The following is a 19264-nucleotide window of genomic DNA, read 5'->3' as shown; positions in this document are numbered from 1 at the left end:
CCCTATTTTACACACCAGGGAACTGAGGCTCACAGAAATGAAAGCGCTGGCCCGTGATCCATAACTAGGATTCGAACCCAGGTCTGTCAGCTCTAAAACCCCCGTCCTCAACCACAAGGGCCTCTGACGACAGTCTCTTCCTCTCTGTACCCCACCTGCTATCCCCAGGGAGGGGGATCACTGTGAACCCAGTCGCCAGGCCTCAGCCCCAAAGACTAGGCCCAGTGGGCATTCCCCTAGCCCCTTTCCTCCTCTTCCTCCCCGGATGCCCCCACTAGTCCCTCTGCCGAGTCTTTGAAATCCAGTTGCCTGCACGTCCCTCCCGAGGGATTCACAATCCACAAGTGATTTCTGGCCGCAGGTACAGGCATTTCCTGTGCCCACGCCACCCTCCAGGCACACACTCACCCATGTGCCACCCATCTGCACGGGTCAGAGTGCGTGCACCTACACGGACACAGGCACCATGAAGGTGCTGTCACCCCTGCTGAGGGTGACCGGGGCAGGCAACCTGAGACCCAGCTGCGCCCAGGCTCCAGTGGGAGGCTGGAGGGGAGGGACCCTCCCCCAGCTGGCTCTCCCCGCCCCCGTCCCCCCGCCACTTCCCGGGGGGAGGGGAGGGGGGGTTCCACCTTCACGCACACCCTCCCCCACCCTCCTGGGGCTCTGAGGGACAGTTTCACAATGAGAATCACAGTAAGCATGAGAGTAATAGGAATCAGCATTTCCAGCCTGCAAATCTTTCTCCTCTAATGCCACACTTGATGAGCTCCTAGAGGCGGGTATTTTTATGTTCCCGCTTCTCAGGTGCCGCAGAGGGTCAGACAGCTGGTTAGGAGTAGAGCCAGGGCCCTAACCCCCTTTTCTCATCCTCTCTGGCACTGCTCCTTCTCCTGCACTGTGAATAAAGAGGACACCTCCTTGTCAGCAGGCCAAAGCACCTGTTCTTGCCTAGATTTGGGGAGCACTTTACGAACGTCAGTTTCTGTCGCACAACAGCCCCGCGAAGTGAATTGTTTTTTACGCCCAGTGTAAAGATGAGGTGACAGAGAAGTTAAGAGCAGAATGCCAGTCGAAGGGGACATTCCTGAACTAGATGCACGTCACTTTAGAAAACTCTGTAGGAAGGAAGACAGCAAGAGTTTCTAATGGGCGCTCTAAGGACTGCAGATGCCTGGGGTCATGGATACCTTCTTCTTTCTCCTCCTGCCCATCAAGCCCTTTGCCGGTCACTGTGAACTGTCTCCGTTGCTGCTGTGTGTGCGTCTGACTCCCGAGAGCTATGAGCTCCCCAAGGACAGTGACCGGGTCCTGGTTACCCCCAGAGCCCCAGCACCCGGCACCTTGCCCGGCACACAGGAAGAGCCCAGTCAACACTGCCTCCTTAGTGAGGATGGGGGGACAGCCTGTGCTCCCAGGCTCCCCACTGATGGGCTTGGGAATCGGAAGACAGAATCAAGATACCCAGGGCTCAAAGGTTATCCACATCCTGTGCCACCGAAGGTGCGAATCCCTTCCCTAGCACCCCTCATTAATCCTTCCCTGGCTGCTGCCTTTATGCTTCCAGTGACGGGGTGCTCACTACCACTCAGGCAGCACCTTCCATGTTGGAGATCTTGGGTGATTGTTACAAAATCTCTCCTATTGATGTAAGGCCCTTGGATATAACAGTGATCACACCAAGGGCAGCACTGGTAGTGGGGGGGGGGGGGGACAATCAGAGGCGACACTGCACATTAGCAAGGCGGGTACCCTCCCTGTAGCGACCCAGAGCCTTGCATGCTGGGAAGACAGAAGAGGCAACAAATGAATTCATCATCCCAGCTTCAGCCAACTCTGTTAAGGCAGCGAGTTGAGACTGAGTTGTTGGAAAGACGCCTGTCGAGCCTCAAGTCGGGTGGACCTTGGGTCTGTACTTCACCCAACACACTTAGGAACAATCTCGATCTGTAGTTCTTTCCATTCATTCACTCACTTACCTATTCATTATTGGCCATCACCGGCTGGGTGCAGGGATGGTGGCACCGTGGGCCACAAAGGTGGCTTCGGATCAGAGTCGTTCCCTTGGTAATCAGGACAGCTCACTGTCACTGGGAGCTCTCTATAAACCAGGCCCCGTTCCATTTACTTCCGTGCAAAGGGCACAGCCTCTCCCGCCCATTCCCAGCTCTGGGGAGACAGGTGAGAGTCTGCTTGGCAAACAGTTAGTGCTCGATAAGTGTGTGCTGTTGCTGTTCCACAACAACCCGGGCAGTTCCCGGTATTGGTCACCCCCATTTCGGAGGTGGAGGAAATAAGCCATGTAGAGGTTGAATAACTTGCCAGATGGCTGAGCCAGGGTCTGAACCCGGGCAGGGTACTCCCAGAGCCTGCCTGATTAACCAAAAGAGCTCAGACCTGGGGTCAAAATGCCCACCTAGCTAGAGACCTGGGGCAACCACTCACCTCTGCCTGCTCTATTTACTTATCTCATGAAATGGAATGTGTCATCAACCTTGCCTTTCTGTCCCCACCCCCACTCCCATCAGATTAAAATGAAGAGATCCAGGCATTTTTCTTAGAAGAAGGCTGCAGGGTGGTGAGATTTGGGGTGGGAGGCACATTACTGGTCACGGGGGGTTGAAATGAGCCAGAAATTGGGGTGGGGGGGAGCGTTGTTTGTAGGAGCCTGGTTCTTTTAAGCTGACAGGCTCCCACAGACCCCAAACCACCCCCATCACCCTCCCTTACCCCCCACAGGATGCTCAGAGATACAAGGTCTGACAGCTGTGCCCCCCAGGACGGGTCCAGGAGCCCCAGATAAGATCTTAGTCCTGTGACAGTGCGGCTTACAGCGACATGGCTGAGGCCGGGCTTTAGGCTGGAGAATGAAAAAGGTAGAGGTTTATGTGGAGGGGTGGGTGTCATTTGGAGAGGGGGGTTGTCTAGGCTGGAAGCCCAAATCCGAAGTCAATGACCATCATCTGTAAAATGGGATTAATCATGCGGCTGGTATAGGCTGTTGCGAGAATCAATGGAGTTAACGCTTGTAACTCCTTGAGCACACGGTGCCTGGCACGGAGCGGGCGCTCAGCAGATGGTGACCATTGTTGTCACTGTGTTCCCTACACACTTGGGTATCTACCAGCCAAAGCAGTCCCTTCCATTTTAGACACTGGCCTAGGCCCCAGGGGATACCCCAAGGATATTTAAGACAGCGTGGTCTGCCAACCCGTGGGGGTGTTGATAGTCTCACGAAAGGGGCGCCGGCTTCAGAAACTTGCCAGAAAAGTCTTCCTGGGCGCTGCGGGCCCTCCGCTTTGATTCTCCGGCGCCTTCTCCCGGGGCGTGAGCGCGCCCCCCGCAGGCAGTCCCTAGGAAAGCCTCGGCTGGGGAGCCCCGGAGCCCAGTCGCCCCAACCCCTCTCCCCCTCCCGCCCGGCGGCCACCCTCGGGGGCGAGGCAGCCGGCGCGTGGGAGGGGACGGCGCGCCATTGGCTTGCGCGCGGGACCGAGAGGAGGGACCAGCGCGGGCCGCCAGACTCGGGCAAACCCCGGCCGCGCAGGACGCCGCGCGCAGTCCCGCCCGGCCCTGCCCTGCCCTGCCCTGCCCCGCGCGGGCGGCGCGATGTGAGGCTCCCGAGGGCCCAAGCGTCCCCTGGCTCGCCAGCCCCGCGCAGCGCCGGCGCCAGCATGCGCTAGGAACGTAAGTTCTGTCCCCCGCCGCCGCCTCCGAGGCTCGCACGTTCCCCTCCCGCCGCCGGCCGGTACCTGCGCAGCGCAGCCCAGCCCAGCCCAGCCCAGCGGGGCTTCTGCGGCCGCAGGGTCATGGGGGCCCCGGGCGCGCGACCTGGACGCCCCAGGACCTCTCGGCCCCGGCAGATTCTGTCGCGACTCCAGGGGTCCCCTCCCGGCCCCCCCGAGGCGCAGTCCTCCAGCCCCTTCGGTTCCTTCCCTCTGCCTCGGTTTCCCTGTCTCCCCTGGCTTTCTCCCTCCGCTGTCTCTGCTCCGTTGGACTGTGTATTTCGCCCTTACCTCCCCCCTGTGCTTCGGAGCAAGAGAGAAAGAGCGAAGAGCAGTTTCTGTCTCCCTGAGGTCTGACTGTTGTCCCCGCGCTCGGTTCTCTGTCCCCTCCCCCCCATCGCCATTGTTCCCCGGTCCGAGGAGTGCGCGGCACAAACTTGCGAGTGCCCCTCCTTCTGTCTTCGCCCCCGCAGGGCCGCTGATCGCGGTGGCGGAGTTCCCGCTGGCGGGTCCTTCTGGTTCGGCCGGCCGTGGGGGCGCCCAACAGCCCGGAGCTCCCCGCCTGGGGTCCCCAGCTCTCAGGCCCGGGTCTCCGAAAGTGGGTGAGTGTCTGGAGCCGGAGATAAAGGACACATTGGAGGAGGAAGGAGCCAGACCGGGAGAGACCCCCGACTCCCGGCCGGGGAGGTAGGTAGGGGGAGGGGGGAGGGGGAGGAGGCCGAAACCGAAGCCGCGCCTAAGCCCCAGTGGTTGGGTGGGAGGGTCAGGAAAGCACAGGTGGAGACGTCGCCCCCCCCAGTCTCCCCTAAGTCGCGCGCTCAGGAAGGGGGCAGTGTGGGGCCATCGGCCTGGCTCTGCGTGGGCTGGGGCTCCTGCCGCGGACAAAATACTCGCACCCATCCAGGGGGTCTGTCGAGGAACCGCCAGAATCCCGCGCGCATCCCCGGCGCGCCCCGCAGTATCCGGCGCTTGCTTTGCGTCCCCTCGCTCCGCCCTCCCCGCCCCCACCCAGTCCCGGGCTCCCGCCGCCCCCTCGCGGCCCCGGGGGAGCCAGTTTCTCCGCCGCCGCCGCCGGAGCTAGGTGGGCGGGGGCAGGAGCAGGGCGGAGGCCGGGAACCCCGCGGCTCCTACAGAGCTCAGCGCCCATGGCCAAGGCCGAGTCGGCGGTCCCACCACCGCCCCGCGCTTCCTGGTTGATTTCCTTCAGACAAACTTTTCCTGGTGGGACAGTCCTGCGGGGAGAACGCATCAGGGCCGCAGGGATGCCCACCCCAACTGTGCGGCCTCTTGGACCTACACGTCTGGTGGCCTGTGTGGAGAAGGCCACGGCCCTCTGCAGACCCTCTCTTCCTGCCGCCCAAAGAGTGCAGGGACAGTGGGTTGGGGTGGGGGGCATTGGTGGAGTGCCAGGAGGGGACGCTGTGCCTTCCTTAGCGGAAGCCTCACCCTCAGCCCAGGAGGACGAAAGGTGTTTCTCGTTGGGTTGTTAGGAAATAAGGCACTGTGTGTTCTCCAGGTCTCTGTTATCCCATCTATAAAATGGGCCGTCCGGTCCCTGAGGTCCCCTCTGGCTCCAGTACCCCGGGGATCAGCAGCCCTGGCGTCTTTTTCCCCCCGCCCACATGCTGTAGGTTTTATCAATCCTTCCAGATTTGGAGTGGAGGGCTGAGACCCAAAGTCCCTCACCATTGTCTAGCTGTCAACACTTTTGCCGGATCCCTGCCCCCAGGCCCCGCAGTAACTTCTCCAACTCTATACTCAGCCACGGACAACCCTCCAGCCCCTCTGGAGAAAGGCCCGACCCCTCGCCGGTGTGCCGGGTAGGAGAGCCATGAAATTAGCAGTGACCCCTAGACATACACAATTCTAGACTCTTCTGTGCTTTCACTTACTGAGCAAATTGTGGGCCCGACGCCAACGGTGATTTAGTGAACGAAGTGCCAGACACAGTTCCAGGCACTGAGAGATAGCTGAGAACAAAATGAAGATTCTTTCCCTCACGGAGCTGACACTTAAAGGGTAGAGGAACAAATAATAAAATAAATTAGATGGCGTATTGGGAGGTGAAGGGGGAAAAGTTGAGTGTCAGGGGGTGTCGAGGCGAGGGGTGGGGGTGCTATTTTACATAAAGGTGGTCCAGGAGGCCTCCCTGAGGAGGTGACTTGTGGGTCAAGGCTTTGAAAGAGTGAACTGTGGGAATAGCTTGGGTAAATAAAGATCCTGCAGAGATCAGCCTGTGCAAAGGCCCTGAGGCAGGAATGTGTCTGCCATATTTGAGAAACAGTAAGGAGCCAGTGTGACTGGGGTGGAGAGAGGAGGGTGGGGAAGAGATAGGAGGCAAGGCTGGCTGAAAAGGAATGATGCCTGTCCATTTCGCAGAGGAGGGAAGTGATGCTCAGATGGGTCTGAAGTTACCCCAGGACATGTAGCGGTGGCAGCAGGGCGGGGTGCCCGATGTTCTGACTCCCGGCCTATAATATTTTCACTTCATCCTGCAGCTCAGCTACTCATTGGCCACACTGGTTTGCGTCCCGGCCAGGGTCAGGCCTGGCCAAGAGCTGGAAACATGGAGGGGAGCCACCCAGGCTTAGTAGCTCAAGGGGCCCCATATCCCTGCAATCCATTGCCAAACCCTCTCCAGGTTCTCCCTGCCCGTCTGTCGTGAGTGCCTCCGGGCCGCATCTGCCTCTGGACCCAGAGGGAGTCCCTGTTCCCTTCCCATTTCCTTCTTTGGCCGTCCCTTGTAAACACCCCATTCTGTATCCACATGTAGCCCCTTGAAGGGGACTGTTCTGAAGCTGGTATGGTGAAGGGAGAAACTGAGGCAAAGAAGCTGAGTCTCCTAGTCTCAAAATAACAGCAGCAACATTACTAAGCTTTCACTATGGAACAGGTACTGTTCTGGGTGTTTTTGTGCACCTCCCCGTCAGTGGATGGTAGGTGGCCTTATTACACCCATTTAACAGATGAGGAAACGGAGGCCTAGAGAGGTGGTGTCACTGGCCCAACGCTATGCAGGTACACAAGCCTTTTGAGTCTTAACCCACTCCTTTGACCACTAAGGCAGAGCCCCCAAGCCTGGGGGAGATGGGCAGTCCTGGCTGGCCCATCCGCATCCCGGGAAAAGTACAGGGACCCTTCTGCCTGCCTCCCCCAAGCCACCCAGAGGGCACATCACCTCTTGCTTCTGGAAAAGTTGGCATCCCTGCAGGGAAGTTCCTTTTGCCCCTGTTGTCCTCCCCTCGTAGAGGTTTGGAGAGGGGTGGGAGGGGCGGTGGGGTATTGACGTATGTCCACTGCCCCCTCTCAAGAGCTCTGGCCCCATGGCAGCCAGAAGCCAGGCCGTCCCCAGGATCATGGTCCCATGGGATCCAGAAGCACCAGCTGCCTTTGAGGGCCCTGACGCGGTCGCCAGGCTGTGGGGGAGGCAGGCCCATTCCCGGCTTGAGAGGACAGAAATTCCCCATGTGCTCTGCCCTTTGTGAGTGACGGTAGGGACAGGGAAGACCCTCTCAGCGACTTCTGAGCGACGATGGGTGGCCGGATGGATGGCCGTCAAGGGCTGAATCCCGCTTGCACACAGCAGCCCTCTCAGGCCCTGGGGTGAGGCCCAGGGATGCCCCCTCCCTGTCCTCTGCTCTCCCACCCTTTCCGACACTGCAGGGAATGTTTATTACTTTTTTCGTCCCTGACGATTTGCAGATGTTTGTTTATGATGAAAGTTGGGGCTTTCCTCTGCAATTCTGGAAATCAGGCACCTTCAAAACAAAGAGAACTCGTGGATAAAATATGCGTGTCCCCAAGAGGCCCCCAGGCAGCGGGAGCTCGGGCCTCGTGTGCCGCTACAGTGTGAATTTAGAAGCCCAATCGTGACTATCACAGCCGGGAGGGTCCCAGAGACCACGCTCCCATTTTTTTTTTTTTTTTTTGAATGAATTAACTGAATCTCACAGTTGGGCCTGGTTTTCCCACGGTGGCACAGTCTTTGGTGACCTCAGCTGTCCTGTCTCCCCGCCAGTGACTCAGGGCTCCGTTGGCAGCTCCCACGTTCCTGGAGGTTCTTGGAAACGGGACGTGGAATCCCTTTCTTGACTCAGGATCTAGGCCTGTCACCGCGGCGGGATTTGCATCATGCTCCTCCCCCCCCCCCCCCCCCCCCCCCCCGTTCTACCTGTCACCCTGCTCCCTTGCATCCGCGCTGAGCCCAGGGGTGACGTGGGACACGCGCGAGAGAGATGATACGGCCCTGCCCTCAACTGGCTCACCAGCCACTTGACAGGCAAGGCTGACTGCCTCAGGCCGGCTCGGCCTTTAGAATAACTACACCCTCAAGGGACGCGCTGCCCGGAAGTCGGCTTGGCTTTGTGCCTTAGCCCGAAGGCCCAAGGCCCCGAGACCCACGAGGACCGCACCTGCACCTTAGCAGTCACTGTGATGATGTCCGTAGGACAATGGGCATTAGCCAAGCCCCCTTTGTGTCCTGCAGCTTCTTAGTTTTGCTGTAACTTTGCCGACATGCTGGTAAGTCGGGCCCCATGACCCCCATTTCTAGTGCAGGAGAGGTTAATCTGCCCAAAGGCATAGGGCTAGTAAGGAACGTGGGTCCCTTCATCCCCAAGCCTCTCCCGTACCGCCCTTGAGATGTGAGATTCACTCCGCCTGAAGACCCAGGCTGGGGGCTCTGGGTTGGGGGTCTTTCGACCCCATCTTGGCCAAGGGGCTGGTGGACTGCCCCAGGAAGGGACGACGGGGTGGATGAATGGGCTCCTTGCTGGGGCTCCCTCCTCACCTCCGCTTCTCTCCGAGCAGGGCCTGGAGGCTCCGCCTCTCACTGCCCCCTCCCCTGGCACTGCCCTGTCCCAGACTCTGTTTCCAGCTATTTTGCACCCGTGTGATAACAGAACAATGGGCCTCCCCGCGGCCCTGCCCTGGTCCCACCAGAGCCACAGCGCCTTCACCCAGGGGAGGCTGGACCCCAGGAAGGAAGGAAGGAGTTCGGATGCTGGCAACCTGCCAGAGACTTTCAAAGGGAGATGTGAGGAGGAAGATGGCTTACAGCGTAGTTCTTCCTGGAGGTCAGGTTCCCCGGACCTCACCACTGGCCCTGCCCACACACCCCAGCTCCTCGCGGGATGTCTATTTGAAGTGCGGTTACCTCGGTTCAAGTTTCAACTCTGCCACTTACCCCGAGAAGCTTGAATAAGTCACTTGGTTTCCTCGTCTGGAGAATGGGGGTGACGATACAGCCGTCCTCCTAGGGTTGTCATGGGGATTGCAGAGAATTCCTGGTCTGGAAGTCCTCGTCCCCTGCCTCCAGCCCTGGGGTGGATGCTCTCCGGGGCAGTTCCTACCAGATGGGGGAGGGACAGGTGTACTGTCTCTTTAGCAGAGGGTCTTGTTCGAAAAGGAAGTGGTTCTTGGCTCTGAGACTCAGCAGCAACTGCCCCGAATCAGCTGGTGGGTGTTCCGGACCCCAGGCGCCCTTCCTCTCCTCTCCCCTCCCCCTGCCGGTCAGGTTTCTAAGCCAGCCCTCATGGGCACAGTCTCCACGCCAGGGACAGCTCTGCAGTCCGGCCGTTTCTATGGAAACCAAGCAGGCTTCTTGGGGAGGCCGTAGGGGGGTTGGGAGAGGTCCTTTAGGACCAGCACGGGAGTGACGCCCCAGGCCCGTCTGACCTGCCGCCAGGGCAGGGCCTTCCTTGGCAGCCGCCCCATAAGCAATGTCATTAATTGCTGTCCTGTATGGAGCTCACGGCAGGTGCCAGGCCCCTTGACTGCCTGTGCTCAGCGTCTCCTCACAACCCTGTGAGCTCAGAAGTAGCAGTGTGGTTTCACCAAGGACGAGATGAAAGCTCAGAGGGGTTAGGAAAGTTTCCTGAGGTCACAGACAAGTAAGAGAAAGAGTTGAGGTTTGAGCCGAAGTTGGTCTAATCGTGCAGTATGTTCCCCACCCCCCCTCCCATTCTCCCCTGGCACTTTGTACCCCTGACAAACCTCTCCCTTCCCGGCCTCCGTGTAGTCATGACCTCTCTGTCTTACTGCCACTGGGAGCTCTTAGGGATGTTCTTCCTGGCCTCAAGACGTCCCTGCACTTGATGCGTGGGGGTGTGTGTATTCTGTAGGGAGTCAGAGCTTGGCCAGCAGTGGGGGGGCTCTCAAACCCTTCCCCAGCTCACTACTCGGTCGCAAATATTTGCTGAGCCCCTCCCATGCCAGGAAGTGTGTCCCAAGCCCCGTGAGCCAGACCTACAGAAAGCCCAGCCCGCGGTGCTGGCCGTCTAGCGGTGGCTGCAGCTTTCGTGGAGGCAGCCGTCGTGAGGTCTCCCCGCCTGCTCTCCCCGCCTGTCCTGACCCCCACCGCTTCCCGGGCACCCCATGGGCCAGGCCCTTCGCCGAGACATTGGCACCCACTCTCCTGTGTCCTCGGCACCCTGGGCCCGCTTGTCCGAGACCACCAGCCAGGAGGAGGTGTCAAATTCAAACCCAGCCCTGCCTGACCGTGAAACCCCTTTCCTGTGCTCCTCTGCCACCAGCTCCTGGGTGGCCCGAGGCAGACCCTGCCGTCTCTGGGCCTCAGCTTTCTGCCCTGTCCAGTGTGTGTTTGGAACAGAGCCTCCCCTTGGGCCCTGCCACGTCTAACATAGCGTGATCTTGGGTGTTCTGGGTGCGGTTCGGGAGGCCTGCTTCCCGCAGCCCAACTGTCCTGTGCCGATGAAGGGCCTGCCCGCGTGCCGAGGCCCAGCGGGAAGATGCTTGGACGAGATAACAACCCTGCCTTCAGATCACCGGGTCTCCGGGAGCCCAGGCGCCCATGACGTGACTAGGCCTATGGGCTGGAAGTGGCCAGGGGCCGCCCACACTGAGACCCACGGAAGTCGGGAGGGGCTGTGTCCCAGAAAGCTGCCTGGAGGGAGGGGTCGTGCGGCTTTAAAGAACCAGGAGTGTTGGGGTGGGGGGACCGAGAGCAGGGAGGACCCTCCCGGGGGCAGTGGTTCAGAAATGGGAACGACTGTTCAGAAGGACAGCGACTTGCTGGCTTTATTGGGAACTGAGGTCAGAGAGGCCAGCCAGGGGCAGAACGTAGAGGGTCCTGAACTCAGGCTCTAGGGGACTGCAGGCTGCAATGTCCCTGCACCTGTTCCTTGCTTGGCTGGTTGTCCTCCACGCTGCCCCTTCCCTCAGCCTCCCTCGGGCAGCTGGCCTCACCTGGGGGAAGCCCTGGGGGCCCTTCGAAGGCAGCTGGCCCTGGGAAGGAAGCAACCGCCCTATGGGGCAGGCTTTTTCCATTGTGCACGGCTGAATGGCTGAAGGCAGAGAGGGAAGTGCGAGTGTGGGCGGGCAGGGCACTTTGCCCCAGGCCCCCCCTGAGTTCCCTCGCCCTATCGTCCAGCGCTTGCACGGAGCCAGTGTTCTCATGGCCCCCATTTCCCAGGGGCAGAAACTGAGGCTGGGAGAGCTGCAGTGAGCCAGCTGCCCCAAGCCCTACAGCAGGTAAGAGGGCAGAATCGGGATTCGGACGCACATCTGGTTCAGACGCGATGCAGGGGGTACGGCAAAGGAAGGTGCCTTCTGTCCTCACTTAGGTTAAAATGAGACCAGGCTGGGGGCGCCCGGGTGGCTCGGACGGTTAAGCCTCCGACTCTTGATTTTGGCTCAGGTCATGGTCTCACGGTTTGTGGGATCGAGCCCCATGTCGGGCGCCATGCTGACCGCACGGAGCGTGCTTGGGATTTTCTCTCTCTCCCTCTCGCTCTGCCTCTCTCTCTTTTTCTTCCTCTGTCTCAAAATAAATAAAATCAACATTAAAAAAAAAGTGAGGCCAGGCTGAAAAACACCTGGAGTGGGAAGGGAAGCAAGTTCAAGGGCAGATCTGAGGGGGCCGTGTACGTGGCTTGCCTTGGGGGGCAGGGCGTGTGGAGGGGCTGGCGGGTGTATGGGAGTGACACAGCCCCCCACCTGCCCTCCCCAGGCAGGGCCCTGTGCTGTGGGTGAAGAAGGAACAGAACTTAGTGCTCAGAGGAGTTAGCTGTGCCGACGCAGGTGCAGGGGATTCTTCTCTCTGGAGATTTCCCTGTCCCTGGGAGGCCCTCGGGCCCTTTGTTGGTGATGAGCTCTTTGCTGGGGGCTGGGCTGGGGGAGGCCACAGCGGGTCCCACCAGCCCGGGTACCTGATGGTGGTGCCTGTGGATAAAGCCTGTCCCCCCCCAAGAGCGGTGCTGATGTCAAATGGAGCCCCCCCTTTCTGTACCCAGTCCCTGCGGGCTGGCCCCACCACGCTCCACGGCCCCTGCCTCGCAGGTTCAGGCCTGCCGCGCGGAGGGGAGCGTCGTGCACGCGTTGGTGGCGAGGGGTCACCGGGCAGAGGAAGGCAGCTGTGGCTCTGAGCTGGGGTCACTGATGCAGCCCAGACCTGGTGGGCTTGGCCCGAGGGCCGGCCTTATGCCGCGGGACTGAGGTCCGTTCATAATTGTCAGACTCTGCGAATGGCCCGGCGGTCCTTCAGCTAGTGGCTGGCTTGCCAAGCCGCCACGTCTATCCCGTGGAATATTACTCTGCCATAAAGAGGAGAAGACCGTTGACTGGCCCAGCAGCTGGGATGGACCTCAAAGGCATCTCATTCATTATGCTGAATGAAGGGGGCCGGTCTCAAATGGTTCTAGTCGCTACGATTCTACGTATTATAACACACTGGGAAAAAGAAGAACAGAGCCGGGGTGATGGCCAACAACAGATCCGTGGTGGCCAGGGGCTAGGGGTGAGGGGAGAGCATGGCGCGGGCAGGGGTCCTGACTTACCCGTGGTAGGTGTGTGAATCTATACACGTCCTAAAAATCTATGGAACTGCAAACAAAAAAATGTCAGTTCTGCAGTATGTAAAGTGAAGAAAGAAAGGAAGAGAAAGAAGGGGTGAGGGTGGGGCCCCCTGGGGCTTCCTGGGCCGAGGACGGGTGGGGGGGGGGCGAGCCCCGGCTGCCACCAGCAGCAGCTGGCCGGCTCTTGCAGGCTGTCTCGAGCGGGTCCACCTGGCAGCGGGAGGGACACCGGGCTGATTGTAGCCTCTGGGGTCACGAGAAGTGGTGGCCAGCGTTGAGGTGTGGGGACAGCGCCCGGCCCCTGAGGAGCAGTGTGGCTAAACCCTGCTTTCTCGGGCGGGGCTGGCCACCTCCCCGCCGGAGGGCCTTCCTGGCCACCAGTGGCCACCTCTGCGCCCCTCCCCTGCCCCAGGGTGAGTGTGGAGGGAGGGGACGGCATAGCTGTAAGTAAGGCCAGGGGTTGGGCGGGCCCTTGGCCTTGAATGTCACTCACCCACCGGAGGCCATCGGTACCAACTTGTGTGGTTAGCTCCAAACTTGAGACACTCTGCCATTTCCCTCCTTTACCCGAGTCGAAAGCCACGATATCCACACGCCCCACACTTGGATTCTGTTCTGATGTTGCTTTGTCCGGGTGCTTTATTTTAGGACGCTGAGGACGGCTCTGCCCCTGGCCGCCCCGACCAGGGCCGGGAGGGGGGAGACTTGGCTGGTCCCACACACACACACCCCTCCGCTGGCAGCCAGACTGGGACCCAGGTCCGAGGCCTGGTCAGGGAGGTCCAGCAAGCCCAGCAGAGGGGCAGGCGACATCTGTGAGAGTAGTTTTGCGGCCTTGCCAGAGGGTAGTTGTGGGCTGGAATAAGGTGCTTGGAATGTGCCACGCGGTGGGCTGGGGAGAGTGCTGGAGTCACTCAGCCTGTCTCTGTTGAACTTGGCTGAGCTTGAGCTCCTCATCTGTAGAATGGGCGTAAGCAGCCCCCATTGCACACTGGCGGTTCCCAGCCCAGTGCCAGCCTTCGGAGGCCTTTGCCTCACCGGGGTCTACACTTCTATCTCCTTCGCATAGGTGTGTTGCTGATCGAACGGGAGGACCGGCGGCCAAGTCATTTCTGTGTCTCCCGGACCAGCGCCTGGTAGACGGTAGGCACTCAAGACCTGGTGGGGGGGGGGGGGCGTGGAGGATGGCGAGCAGACACGGGGAGGGGAAGAGGCTGGCAGTGGGTGCCCCTGGCAGGGAGGGGCACGGGCTTCCGCCAGCAATCCCGGCCGTCCTTCCCCTGGCTCCGCTGGGTCCCGGGGTCACCCCGCTCCCCTTCTTTCAGCCCTGGCGGCTTGAAGGAGGTCGTGTGGGAGACAGGGAGGGAGTCTGGCTAGGCGGAGGGGTTGTCTGGGCCACAGTTCCGTGGGGGACCTGGACCCCAGGACTCGGGCAGATCACCCCTCGTCTGGCAAGACTGACCCAGACTCCCGATGGCCCCCACCTCCCGGATGTGGTCTCATCTGGGCCCGAACGCCTTTCCTGGGCGCACACGCTCTGAAAGGCTCCGTCCGGCCTGGTGACCTGGGGTGTACCGTGTGCCTTTAGGCCTGATAGGCTCACACAGCGGAAAGGGCTTTAGGAACATCCTCCCCCACCCATTTTATAGACAAGGAAGCCGAGGCCAGGAAAGGGAGACACTTGCCCCCTTCCTCACGCAGCCGGCTAGTTAGGGAGCTGACTACCAAGCCTGGGCCCTCAGATTTCTTGTTGGTGCTCCCCCTGCTGCCCCACGCTGACGGGGAGGCCTCGCCAGGCCCCGAGGTCCGAACTGGGTGCCCCTGACGTCTGGGGGCCGGGCAGGACCTGTGGCTGAGGCTGGTGTCTCCCTGCGGCCTCTGTAGACAGCGGCTCCGGGACGAGATGGCGGCCAAGCAGCCCCCGCCTCTCATGAAGAAGCACAGCCAGACGGACCTCGTGAGCCGCCTGAAGACCCGCAAGATCCTCGGCGTGGGCGGGGAGGACGACGACGGGGAGGTGCACCGCTCCAAGGTGGGCCGGGGGGGCGGGGCCTTCAGCTGGCCACACCCGGGGGCCCACCTCCACACCCCTTTGGGGAGGCGGGTACGGCCTGCCATCTGGGAGAAGAGTAGCTGTGGCTGCAGGAGCCCCAGGACTTAGCTCATTTTCTCTAGGAACTTAACGGAGATGTCCGGGGAATCGTAACAAAAACGAAGACAGATCGCTAGAATGAATTTCGTGCTTATTATGTGCCAGCTACTGCAACGATCGCTTTATAAGCATTATTTAATCTCACTAAAGTGCTGGGGGATGGTTATTAATCCATTTGGTAGAGGAGGAAACTGAGGCCCAGAGAGGGCCAGGACTTACCCAAGGCCGTTACCAGTAAGTGGCAGAGCCAGGCTTCAAGCCCTTGTCTAGCGGACCTCTGAGCTTTTGTTCTTGCCCACCGTATTTTCAGCTTCCTGTGTAAGCCCCGGTGTTAAAGAGAGGCAGAGGGGGGGTGGCTTCAGTGTGACCTTCCCAGCCTGGGTGACCTTCTGGCTGAGCAGAAGTACCCTGGTGGGTGCCCAGACACGCCAGGGGGCTCCGGGAGGGGAGTGAGTGGGCTGGGCATGGCCCTGACCCCTGTTTGTCCACAGATCAGCCAGGTCTTGGGCAATGAAATCAAGTTTGCTGTTCGGGAGCCTCTGGGGCTGAGGTGAGCACTTGAGCGTGAGTTTGGGTCGGGGGCAGGGTTATGGGGAAGGGCCGTGCCAGACCCTGCCACATCAGCTCTGCCCCGGTGCCCTCGTGCCTGTGGTTCCATCCCGTCTCGTTCCCTCCCCCTAACGCCAGCCATCCCTGGACATCTTGGCTGGAGAGGGGAGGGTCCCCTGGGGCCTGGGCGCAGCAGCAAGGGGCCTGGCTGTGACCCGTCTCTCCACGTGTCCCCAGGGTCTGGCAGTTTGCTTCTGCTGTGCTCTTCTCCGGCATCGCCATCATGGTGAGCCCCCCGCCCCCCGCACCCCCGGTCCCGGGTCCGGCTCCCTGTGTCCTGCCTCTGAACCTCTGCTGGGGGTTCCTCCTCTACCCTGGGGGCCCCGCTGCCTCTACCCACATGGTCATCATGCTGAAGGCCCTCTAGCTCCCTCCACAGTCCCAGCTCCCGACACTCATTCCCACCTGTACCCGGCCTGCTCTGGCACATCCTAGATCCCGTGGTCCACATTCCTGACTCGTTGTCCCTAGAAACCCAGAGCCTTCTGTCCTGGCACGGAAGGCTTGGGGCCAATCAAGGTTCTGACAGTGGACTGCCCCAGGGATCTCAGCCCTGCTTCTGGGGGGAAGGAGGGACATGTCCAGAGGATGTTTCAACAGCGACCCCCACCAACTTTGCCCATGAACTTCCCACCAATGTCCACAGGCCCTCGCCTTCCCTGACCAGCTCTATGATGCGGTCTTTGATGGAGCCCAGGTGACCAGCAAGACCCCCATCCGCCTCTATGGCGGTGCCCTCCTCAGTGAGTATTGCTAGGGAAGACTCCGAGGGACGTGATGGGCAGCCGGGGACCCACGGGGACTGAGAGGAGCACGGGGAAGCCTTTCTTTGTGCGTGGGCTCCCCCTCTAAGCACCTGCTGTCCCTCCCTTCAGCTGAGTCTGTCTCTGCTGGGTGTGTGCTGCCATCTCGTGGCCACTGCTGGAATGCACCCAGTGGACTCGGGCAAACACCGAATACTTACTGTGTGTAGCTCCCCACCTGGTCATCCAGGTACAGAGGTGAATGAGGCTCGGGCCCTGCCCTCCAGGACCTCACGGCCTAGCGCGGGAGACCAAATCGACACGGGTCTGCAAAACCCCTCCCACCCTCGGGCCTCTCCTTAGAACCATTCTGTTTCCGAATTTGTCCCACCCCGTGCCTGGCCGGAAGCTGAGTTAACAGCCTTTAGAGCCTAGCACAGGTAGCGTCCCTCCTCTTCTCTAAAACATCCCGCGGTCCCTTTTACCTGCAGAATAGAGGCCCAGCCCCTCCACCTGGCATTCGGGGTGGTCTGTGGGGTGGATCCAGCCTACCTTCCCAGACCCGCCTCCCTCATATCCCACCGTGAGCCCTGGGCTCCGGCCGCATCTCGCGATGCCCAGTCCCCCGTTTCAGAAAGCCTCCGTGCCTTTGCACATGCAGTTTCCCCCACCCTTGTGCTGACTGCACTTGTACTCAGCCTGCAAGGGTCTGCACCAGTGCCAGGGGGCAGGGGCAGGGGCTGGAGGAGATCGGGGTGGCTTCAAGGACATCACCCATGCAGTGGGAGAGCTATAGGGTTACGGGGTTCGGTGGGATGGCGGATGGCCTTGATCTGGGGGGTGTGAGTGGGGGTGGGGAATGTGGAAGTCTGGGTTCCTGGCAAATCTGCCCAGTGCAGGAGGAACGGGCCCCTGCCCCAAGGGGTTAGGGCTCAAGACGCCCTCCCCAGCCTGCTCTTTGTCCCCCCTGCCCCAGGCATCTCCCTGATCATGTGGAATGCTCTCTACACGGCTGAGAAAGTGATCATCCGATGGACTCTGCTCACCGAAGCCTGTTACTTTGGGGTCCAGTTCTTGGGTGAGTCTTGAGGTGGGCAGTGAGACAGGGAGGCTGACGGGGTGGGAGGTGTGGGCACGGTGGTGTGGCCCCTGGCTTTCCAGCTCTTGCTGCCTGGTTTCCAGGAAGTGATGAAATCCATCCGAGGGGGAGGGGCTCACGTGGCCGTGTCTACCTGTGTGTCTGTGCCCCTGTGCTCACCTACCCACACACACCTGTACCTTCTTGAACGCACACACATACACACACACACACACAGAGCCACAGCCTCCCCCGTGTACGTGCACCTGCCGCCTCCCATAACCCATCGCTCACGTGTGTACCCAGAGCAGGTGTGATGGCATGCTCGCCCTTGCCCCAGTACCTGCCACGTCGGGGACATCACAACAGACATGTCCGTGAGGGCCAGCAGCTGGCAGGACCCCCCCAGCTCAGCATGCCATCTTTTTCCTTCTTTAAGTTTATGTATTTATTCTGAGAGCGAGCGTGGGAGGGGGAGAGAGAGAGAGAGAGAGAGAGAGAGAGAGAGAATCCCAAGCAGGCTTTGCAGCGGCAGCACAGAGCCCAGTTCGGGGATCGAACTCACCAACAGTGAGATCACGACCTGAGCCGAAACCAAGGGTTGGCCACTTAACTGACTGAGCCGCCCGGGCGCCCGTCAGTATGTCGCCCCGTGTTGAGGGTGAGGCACACCCCTCTGCTGACGTCTGTCCCTTCCCGGTCTTTCTCCCACAGTGGTCAGTGCCACACTCGCGGAGACCGGCCTCGCGTCCCTGGGGATTCTGCTGCTCTTGGCCAGCCGCCTCCTTTTTGTCGTCATCAGCGTTTACTACTATTACCAAGTGGGCCGAAAACCCAAGAAAGTCTAGCCACTCGCTGGGCCAGGGGCCCCTGTGTGGCGGGGAGGCCCCGGGGCCTCAGTTTCCCTCTGGCTGCTGGAAGGCAGGAAGGAGCCTGCCCTGTGCCGGGCCTGCCCCCAGGCAGGCGGGGCTGACCGCCTTCCTTTCCTCCCGAGCACCCCCAAATGCTGTGATCTCCTGGGCTTTCAGGTTTGGGGAGGGACGGGGCCTCTTGAACCTCTGGCCCTCGCCCCACACAGGAACGCCTCCTTTTCGTGGGTCTCTTGGCCTCCGGATCCCCTGGACAGACACTCGCTGGAGAGCTTGAGTCGTGGGGTTTTGGGCTGAGATGGGACTCTCGCCCCTTCTGCCAGGAGGCCCTTCTCTGGTTTGAGACAGGCTGAGCACTGTCCCCCGGTCCTCCCTACACCCCCGGCCACTCTAGTGCCCATGTGGCTGAACATGGCTTCCGTGTATGCCTGGAAAAATCCAAGAATTTGACCCCGTGCCCCTATTCCTCCCCACCCATGGGAGCTGCCCCCTGCCCCCTAACCCCACACGCCTGCCCTTCCCACAGCCCAGCTGCGGGCAGACCGGCAGGGGTGGTGGTCTCTGAGCCGGTGCCTCCCTTTCAGCCTCCCTCTGCAGTAGGCCACCTGTCGCCAGAGCCCGGTCCCCAGCCCCAAGCCTGGCCACCACAGGCTCTCCTAGGGCCTTACTCTAGGCTGCCGTGCCTCCACCCGGCTCCCGGACGCCCCTAGGAGTCCCCTTCCCCCAACTGGCCTGGGTCCAGAGGCTGCCAGCAGCCTCACCCCCAGGCCGGCCCCGACAGTGGACGCAGAGAGAAGTGGAACCCCAGTGATGGGGTTTGGAGGTGAAGAAGAGAGAAACGCAGTGGCGTTTCCTCGTCCCTTCGGTCTGCCCGGTTCAGTCCCCTCGCGCACCCTCGCCCTCTCCCCGGGGTGCTGCCCCCGAGACCTGGCGGGGTAGGACTGGGTGCCCTTCAAACTCAGCAGGGGAAATAAGTAGAAATATTTCAGCAGGCCACTCCTCTAATGTCGTCCCCACCCCAAGTGCCCTGGAGGAGGCTAACACGCGGTTCCCTCAGAGCTGAGGACACCCTCCCTGCCCCTGCTCGTGTGCCCCCCTTTAGCCCTCACTCCCAGTGCTCTCTTTCCCTCTAGACCGCAAATGTGCACAGAAGTGGTGGCCCTCACAGTCTGGGGACAGGGGTAGAGAAAGGCAGCCCAGGCCCCAGATGTGTTTCTCGTCTTGGGATAGTGTTGGGTAGGACGGGGTTGGGGGGGGGGGGGGGCAGGTGCAGCCCAG

The 19264-nt window shown here is 60.8% G+C and overlaps 1 protein-coding gene across 5 annotated transcripts; it reads left to right on the top strand.

Annotated features, from left to right (window-relative positions):
* The first annotated feature begins 3546 nt into the window (after positions 1-3546).
* On the top strand, positions 3547-18977 carry TP53I11 (tumor protein p53 inducible protein 11). Of its 5 annotated transcripts, none has more exons than XM_042904306.1 (9): positions 3547-3684; positions 4196-4324; positions 13605-13678; positions 14420-14567; positions 15179-15237; positions 15474-15522; positions 15943-16039; positions 17016-17117; positions 17832-18977. In XM_042904306.1, exons 4-9 carry the CDS (start codon positions 14439-14441, stop codon positions 17963-17965), a joined length of 570 nt encoding a protein of 189 aa, XP_042760240.1. In that variant the 5' UTR covers positions 3547-3684; positions 4196-4324; positions 13605-13678; positions 14420-14438; the 3' UTR covers positions 17966-18977. The 5 variants fall into 5 exon arrangements, with proteins under 5 accessions (XP_042760240.1, XP_042760238.1, XP_042760239.1 ...); XM_042904304.1 differs by having other exon boundaries at positions 4196-4409; XM_042904305.1 differs by lacking the exon at positions 3547-3684 and adding an exon at positions 3792-4073 and having other exon boundaries at positions 4196-4409.
* Positions 18978-19264: the final 287 nt, after the last annotated feature.

Source organism: Panthera leo, chromosome D1 (genome assembly GCF_018350215.1).
Source record: "Panthera leo isolate Ple1 chromosome D1, P.leo_Ple1_pat1.1, whole genome shotgun sequence".
Taxonomy (NCBI): domain Eukaryota; kingdom Metazoa; phylum Chordata; class Mammalia; order Carnivora; family Felidae; genus Panthera; species Panthera leo.
This window is presented reverse-complemented; position numbering and strand designations above follow the sequence as displayed.